At 39.4% G+C, this 8,474-nt stretch overlaps 1 protein-coding gene across 2 annotated transcripts in view; it reads right to left on the reverse strand.

Annotated features, from left to right (window-relative positions):
- prkar1b (protein kinase, cAMP-dependent, regulatory, type I, beta) overlaps positions 1-8,474 on the reverse strand; it is a 107,266-nt gene that overhangs the window by 78,884 nt on the left and 19,908 nt on the right. For both annotated transcript variants that reach the window (XM_059347874.1, XM_059347875.1), the window contains one exon: positions 5,525-5,695. In XM_059347874.1, the coding sequence (XP_059203857.1) occupies positions 5,525-5,695 (171 nt within the window). The remainder of the gene's footprint in view (positions 1-5,524; positions 5,696-8,474) is intronic.

Below are 8,474 nucleotides of genomic sequence, written 5' to 3' on the forward strand. Positions count from 1 at the left end.
AAACTCAACCGTTTCTCACTGCAAAATATTTTAAAGAGGGAGAGTAGTGTGTACATGTGTGCATGTGTTTTGTCTCTGGTGGTGAGGGAGAGGAGGGGGTAGGCTGTAATTACGTTAAAGCAACAGATGTCTCCACATGAAGACGACCACGCAGCGCTGTGCACAAATTTGCACACAGATACACACACAACCACATCACATATGAAGTAAAAAAGTACCCAAATTTCATTTATCTGCAATTTTCAAGACTGGCTACTCAGTGGACAGAAAGAGAGAGAGGGCTGGTCTGGCTTGGAGTTAAAGGAGGACACAGGAACGCAGAGGGGCCAAAGATTTATTCCAGAGAGGTTTTTTCTTCAAGTAATCAAACAGTAACCTCAGGTCCTGATAAGTGAAGCCAATACTGCATTCTTTCTAATGGCCAGCAGGGGGCGACTGCACTGGCTGCAAAAAGAGTCAGTTTGTATGTAAGTCAATAGGAAAATGACTCTACTTCTGACTTGATTTATTACCTCAGTAAGCATTTACATAATAGGTTGTGATCTAAATTGTCTTCTCCAATACAGTTCATTTTTTAAATCAAGGTCCAACTAGCGTAAAATAGAAAGAATAGATAAAGAAGGGAATGCTGTAAGGCAGGGCTACCTTGTGATTGACAGGCCTCGACTACAGTGCAATGTGTGTCTTAGAAATATGACCCTTTCACGGTGTGTTTGCAGTTTATCAAAATTCATTGTAACATTTTGGTTGTTTAAAAATGTTTTCTCCGGGGCGTCCCGATGGCTCACACTGGTAGATTGCGTACCATTAAGGCTGAGTACTTGCTGCAGCGGACCTGGCAGTCCACAAATGAAAACGGTGACTACCTCCATCATTTTCCCAACTGGGAAAAGATGGACTTCCAAATATTGTGGGACAGGTGGCTAAATCGTTAATTTTATGTCACCTGGATTATTGTGCACCTGTATGGTCCTCCGCATCTAAAGGTCAACTAAGGAAATTACAAACTGCCCAGAACAGAGCTGCCAGGTTGGTTTTACATTGTTCCATAAGAACAAACACTATCAGTATGCACCGTCAACTTTCCTGGTTAATGGTAGAGTACAGGTTGGCGTGCAATACAACAAAATTTTTTAGAAACACTATCTATTCTTTTCAACCTGTTTTCTTATATAACCAAATTGTCAGATGTGATCAGGTTCATTCTTATGTGACAAGGTCAGCTAATGGTGGTCAGATGATGTTACCATGTCCAAAATCAAATGCCTTAAAGAGAAAAGTTATTTATCGTGCTTATCAGTTATTGGAATAATTGCCCACTGAATATACGTGAACTGAATAGTAAAGTATCTTTTAATTATTACTTGAGAATGCACTATTTAAATTTGTGAGTAGTGAATTAACATATTTACTGTATGAAAGTGAGAATTAATGTAATAGATATGAATGTAATAACTTATTCTGAATGATTTCTGATGATGTATATAATAATGTCTACAATGTTTAATTGTTAAGTGATTTTTGTTTTGTCTTGTGGACCCCAGGAAGACTAGCTCGTCCCACTTTTGGTGACAGCTAATGGGGATCTTTTTAACAATAAACAATAAACAATAATTTACCAGTTATGCTGCAAGCAGCCAAACTTCTGTCGTTATATTACATGTGTATTTAATAGTAAAGTAAGAAAAGTGAAACATGAATTTATGCTACTGGCAAGCTAATGCTCCATCAGTATCTACAACAGCAGTACATACAGTCTGATGTTAGCTGGGGCGGCTGTGGCTCAGTTGGTAGAGCGTTCGTCCTTTAATCGGAAGGTTGGTGGTTCGATCCCTGACTGTGGCAGCCTACATGTTGAAGTATCCTTGAGCAAGATACTGAACCCCAAATTGCTCCCGATGCTGCGTTCATCGGTGTGTGAATGAATTCCTGATGGTGGCAGGTGGCACCAGTGTGCCCTGGTAGCCTCCGCCACCAGTGTGAATGGGTGAGCGATTTGGATAAAAGCACTATATAAGTGCACTCCATTTAGTTGTAGTACATGCTTGTCAAAGTTTTTCATTTAATGCAAAACAAACTCTTTGAAGTTGAAAGAAATATCTGACGCAATTCAGATTTTGTTGCCACCTCTCTCATCTAGAGGGTGTCCACACTAGTTCCCATCAATCTGATGCCAGCCCTGCAATTCATTCCGTTAATGTGATCTCCGGGCAGACAGGCCTCACAATTTGTTAAGAGTCATGGCGCTTCACAGCAAAGCTCTTTTTAATCAGATGAGCAGGGTTAGCTAATTGATTGTGTTCTGTTTAACAGCTGCTGACTTTCACGCTGGAGTCATTAATGGAATTGATGATGTAGGAAGATGTTGGCACATTGAGTGTATGTGTTTATATATGTGCATGTGTGTGTGTGTGTGTGTGTGTGTGTGTGTGTGTGTTATCGAAGTGTGCTGGCCAGTTGAAATGCTCTCTCATGCTGAAGCAATAATGTGCTTTCATCTTCTAATTTAATTTCAATTCACTTGTCTCTGATGGTCTGTTATGCTGAGTGAGCAGATGAACAAACTTTTTTTTCACATATGGCTGACGTGGCGGCATGAATCGTTGCATGTGTGTGTAGGTTTTTTCATGTGTGTGTATCAGTCTGTGAGATAGCGAGAGACAGTGAAGAAAATGAGGCTGGAGATGGGAGCAGGCTTTTTGCCACGAAACATAACGGCAGTGTCTGGTAGAGACCTCAAAGCCATAAACACGAATGCATGTGGGTGTGTGCACACACCTGACATGCACACACACACACACACACACACACTAACACACACACACTGCATGCTCCAGCGGCCATGCGATTACAGCGTGGTGACGGGGGTTCATACAGTTTTGTCATTACCCAGCAATTAAAGGCGTGTCAAGTTAATTACAAATGAACAAGCATGTCAATGACACAATGACAAGGGTGTGTGTGTGTGTGTGTGTGTGTGTGTGTGTGTGTGTGTGTGTTTGTGTGTGTGTGTGTTTGTGTGTGTGTGTGTGTGTGTGTGTGTGTGTGTGCGTAAAGGTGAGTTATAGTTTCTGGCGAAAGAGCGCCCTTTCCAATAGCGCCATTAAATTGTGGAATGGAGATAATATGACAAGTTGCAAGATGACAGATAACTCCAACAGCCGCCTTGCTGTCCAGAATGAGAAAACATGGAGTCGCTTTATGAAAGGAATATTATTTTAGCCTGTTTTCTCCTTTATCTCTCAACCATATTGTCCTTCATACTTTCTTAAAAACTAGGGATGTAGAGTAAATCTAAGCATGAATACAACAAAAATGTTTAAATTTATTCTGGTATTTTGTGTCAAGCAGTGTATCTATTATGTATAAACAGATTTTTTTAACATACATAGCACAAATCCAGTATTGCCAGCTTAAGGTTTCCTGGAGTAAGTTAAATTCTTGGCAGTGTGTTTATTAAAATCAGCTTTTTACATGTATGCATGACGAAGAATTAAGACGTCAGGGTAGCAAGATATCTCATTGCATATGGTGATGCATCCTTGCATTCAAAATCATTTAATTCAAAGACTTCAACTGAAACAAAATAGCCTCTAAAGCAACAAACAAGTCAGTTTCTACATGTTATTTCCAGCAGAACCTGATTTTTCTGAATAACCTTGTTTCTTGTGAGCATGTACATAAACTGACCTTGTCCTAAACTACTCAGCAAATTAAACAAGAACGTAGTATGAATAAAAACAGTAATTCTACTCAGCACATCTTTAAATTTCATGATGAAGATGACAATTATCTGCAAAAACCCGAGTGGGAGTCTATCACAGTCAATCTAATATCACTAAGTAGAGAATCAGCATCTGTGCAGAACATCTGTTCAGCTGCTGACTCACAAACTGTGTGTTTTGCTGTAAATAAATTCACTGAGATGCCAAGTGTGGCCATTAGTTGCTGTCATAAATTTACACAGCTCGTCTCCCTTCCCACTGTCACGATGTTGCGATGAATGTGTTTGTATTTGTGCTCTTAAGTGGGCGTCAACAGAACGACAGCTCTGTGTCCAACAGGTAAACAACAATCAACCTCGATGTTCGCTTCATATTTTTGATTATACTACACTTTATTTTAAACAGAGGGTGCATTATTTTCTATTTGTTTATTTGTTTTTGAGGTTTTTATATCATTCTGTAGCTTCCCAGTAGTTTATTGTTGTGTATTCAGATCCAATCTCAATATAACATTTTTCCTTGTAATTACCTGATGTAGGTTTCTGGGTGTTTACATTGCTACACACGCCTCTCTACACCGGCAACCTGACTGAGAGAAGTTGCTGCTAATTATAGCATTAGCATTAACTGGGATGTTCATTCTGGCTAACAAAAAACAAAAACAAAATGTACGTTACTTGGAGTGTCTGTTAGTCCAACCAAACGCTGAACAAGACATTTTAATGAACAAAAAGTTCAAATAAACTGTCATTAAGTGAAAATACAGTACACTATATAACATTATATATAACTTTACACGTTGCCATGGATACGCATTGTTCTGCTTCTCTCCTGATGACAGCTCGCCTTGTTAGTGACCTGTCAAACAATTAACATCAAATTGTCTTGAAGAAATTTTTTTACTAGCGATTGAGACCGTAGTGTTTTTGCAGCCATATTTAGCACCCCCTGCTGGAATTTTCAGTTGAATGCAGCTTAAGGCACTTCCTGGTTTGCCTCCCTGCTCAGACCCGGAGGTTGCCGCCTGTGCATTAGTCCATATCTGCATCCATAACAAGTTTTGGCAGGTAAAATTATTACTTGCTTTAGTCTGGTTACTTTGAGGAGAGCATTATATCCAGAGGCAGCAGCAGAATTTGTTTTAGCCACTTAAAAAAAATATTATCAGTTTAAGGATGTGCTATACTTCAAATATTTTCAACTGCTTTAGCTTGTCATCAGACAGCCTTTTACGGAAAACTGAAGCCATTATATTACTCTCTTCAAAACAACCAGACTCCTCTGACAAAACCGTAATTTTAGGAGGAGGAGTTGTTGGTTTACTGCTGCCTCGAAATGGTTAGTTTGTTTATGATATAATGACTATCGTGACTTTTGGATCTAAACTGATGTGGCACATTGCTTAGCTTCTATACAGGGATTTTCAAACTTAGCACAGCTAACCTTGACTCAGCTAGGGTAAGTGTTCACTTTATTCATAACCTGATTGAAGCTGATTTAGCTGACCATGGTAACCTACATCACTGCTTTTTTGAGGCTGAATGAAAAAAAAAATGTAAAAGGAATCAGCCTTTAAAACTGACCTTGGATATGCACATATTCAATTAGTTTAGATTGTTGTTATCATGTTTGAATTGTGCAAAAAACAGTGTTATTGTATATATGTGCATTGACTGCATGTATCTGTGTGCAAACTTGTTAATGACTTTGTATAAACAAGCGTTTGCGTGCAGGTATGTGCAAGCTGCAGTGTTTCTGTGAATAGATGTTTGCGTATTCATCCATCTTCCAGGTCTGACCTTGCGTACGTAGCTGACAGCATCCTCTTCGGTGTAGACCTCGGCGCTGACCCCTCCCCTGCGGCGCCGGGCCTTGACGACGGGGTTGGGCGGTGGGGGAGAAACCTCGTCATCGTGTGAGTCCGACTGGCTGTTAGATTTCTGGCGTGCCATGATCTGCTTGCATTCTTCCTGTAAGAGTTCAAGAGGAGAGACAAGAGTGTAAGAGGGACAAAGAAAGAGAAACAGAGAGAAAAATAGATGCAACCGCTGCTGTAGCTTCATGCGAGACGATAAAGATCATCTGAAAGCTTCTGTTATCCTAAGAAACGGTCACATGAAGACAGGCTGACAAACCTCTCCTAACACCCTTTTCTCTTTCATCAAGCATCATGTGGGCTTCTAACCAGGTCAGATAGCATAACAGGGTTGTAGCGACAGAGCCTCAGAGAAAGTACAGTGGACATGTTCTAGTCCTGAGTGCAAGCTGTCTGGACATCTAGCTGCTATGCTATGAAGTGAAAGCCATCAAATATTAATAACTGCAGGCCTGAACGTGCAGAGAGGAGAAGGTACTCTCCTGGTCTCAGATAATGAACAGCAAGGAATAAAGACATCAAAGAGGAGACAAGGTGCCTCCGGCTGGCTGTTGTTTCAACTGCTGAACACTGTGCAGGTGATGAATTATTGATTGCACACTTGATTAACACATTAGCATAAGTATACAATAAAACCACTGTAGGCTTGTTGTTAACCCTCTGGAGTCTCCAAAAGCACCAAATCCAGACTTCTTCATCACATCCAGACTAGAAAACAAAGCAGCGTGGAGCCCTACTGTAAATTTACCTCTAAAGTTCTGGCTGTAAAACTCCATGAGGCCAGTTTCAGTTTGTTGATGATATAGAACTGAATGTAACCCTCTTATATGTTATATTTGCAACCTTTGTTCACATTTGCATTTGCAACATTTAAAATTCTTTATTGAGCATGACAGTGTTTTGAAAGTAGAAAAAATATTCAAAATCACATTTTATGTTGGACTAAAGGACTAAAAAAAGACACAAAATGACAAAAAAAAAGACACAAAATGACCAAAAAAGACACAAAATTAGAAGACAAAATGACCAAAAAAAACACAGAAGACACAAAATGGCAAAAAAAGACACAAAATGACCAAAAAAAGACACAAAATGACCAAAAAAGACAAAAAATGAGAAGACAGAATGACTAAAAAAAGACACAAAATGAGACGACAGAATGACCAAAAAAACACAGAAGACACAAAATGACAAAAAAAAAGACACAAAATTACCAAAAAAAGACACAAAATTACCAAAAATGACACAAAAAAGACACAAAAAGGATTCAAAAATGGACAAAATAGCCCAAAACTCCATAAAGTTAATGTGTGAGAGTGCCGTAAGACAAGAGCAATGGGATAACAGTTCGTGCAAAGCTAGCCAGCATTCAGCGTTTCTCCACGGTATTTATATGTCAAACTAACAATGACCGGTGTGCATCTGTGTGCATCTGCTGGCACTGTTTATTTCTCCATTTGAGTGCATTAGTGTGTCTAATAGCACTGTGGGGGCTGAGTTGGCAGCCGTATTATTCACCATAATAACATGTTTTGGTAGGGCAACAATTTCATCTGTTAGCTGGTTCACTGCATTGCTGCTGTGTAGTCAGAAATAAACAAAGGTGTCTCTAAGGGACTCCAGGCAGGCAAGTAGCAAGAGGTGGCACTCTCACACTGCAGTACAGAAACACCACAGCACTAGCAGTAATAAACAGAACCAGAGAGAGAAATGATGTAAAGGTGGAGGAAGGCAGGCAGCGGGGTGATTTGTTTCTCCTGCTTCATCATGTGAGCACCACTTTCAGGTCAATTTTTGTCTTTTGTCTTGGTTTAGTGACAACATTTATAGATTTTTCAGATACATTGCATTCTGTTTGCACTGGTTCATGATTCATTGATGACTGATGAGTCAAGAGGGGTTGTATAAGGTATTTATTCCAACTCAGTCTATTACCTACAGTAGATGGTGGTCGGTCCGTTTGGAAAAGCAGGCGAGAATAACAGCTAAGTGAAGTACTGCTGACAGGGAGCAGCAGCTAAATGTATTTTAGTTCCTAAAATTAGGAAAACAGGTCCATGATTGGTTAGTTTGTTTGTGTTATTTTTAGGGCTGGGACTCGATTAAAAAAATTAATCTAATTAATTAGAGGCTTTGTAATTAATTAATCGAAATTAATCGCGTTTTAATCGCATATAAATATTTGACCTGAGAACAGTGAGAAGTCATTTTTTTCACATGGATTTTTAGTATACCGTTGAATAATGACTGAATACATATGCTTAAGCAACAAAAATATTGTTTATTTTTGTTCAAGTCCAACAGACCAGTGCAATTTTTGCCATTAAGTGTAGCAATAGCATATTTAGAAATATAGTACATTTCATAAATTCAGGTAGCCTATAGGTAGGTAGACCTTCTGTAAACTAGAATACTTTGGTTTTTTAAGTAAAACACAATCCACGCTAGCTACCACACTAGCCGCTAGCTGCTATATGTTTAGCATTGAGGTGATACTTGAGGCTGGATGTGCTGCGGTGATATGTGAATTCCTTGTTGCATAGCAACACAACCATGCTCTTATCGACGCTTCCATCCGTTGGTTTTTGGTAACAAAATGTCCCATCATCCACGGGGCCAACCAAAGGTCTCATCAGCTTCTTCCTTCATGTTCACTGTGGTTTGTTGTTGTCTGAACTCTTGAACACTAGTTGGTGCTCCAGTATAATCGGTCCGCCTGAAACTCATCCAGTGAGAAACGTTCCACGGTGCAAAAATAAGTGCGATTAAAATGCATCAATTTTTTTAACGCATACATTTTTGTGGAATTAATTAATCTTAATTAACGCGTTAAAGTCCCGGCCCTAGTTATTTTGTAACATTAGTGGTTTGAA

The sequence above is a fragment of the Centropristis striata genome, chromosome 13, assembly GCF_030273125.1.
Source record: "Centropristis striata isolate RG_2023a ecotype Rhode Island chromosome 13, C.striata_1.0, whole genome shotgun sequence".
Lineage (NCBI taxonomy): Eukaryota > Metazoa > Chordata > Actinopteri > Perciformes > Serranidae > Centropristis > Centropristis striata.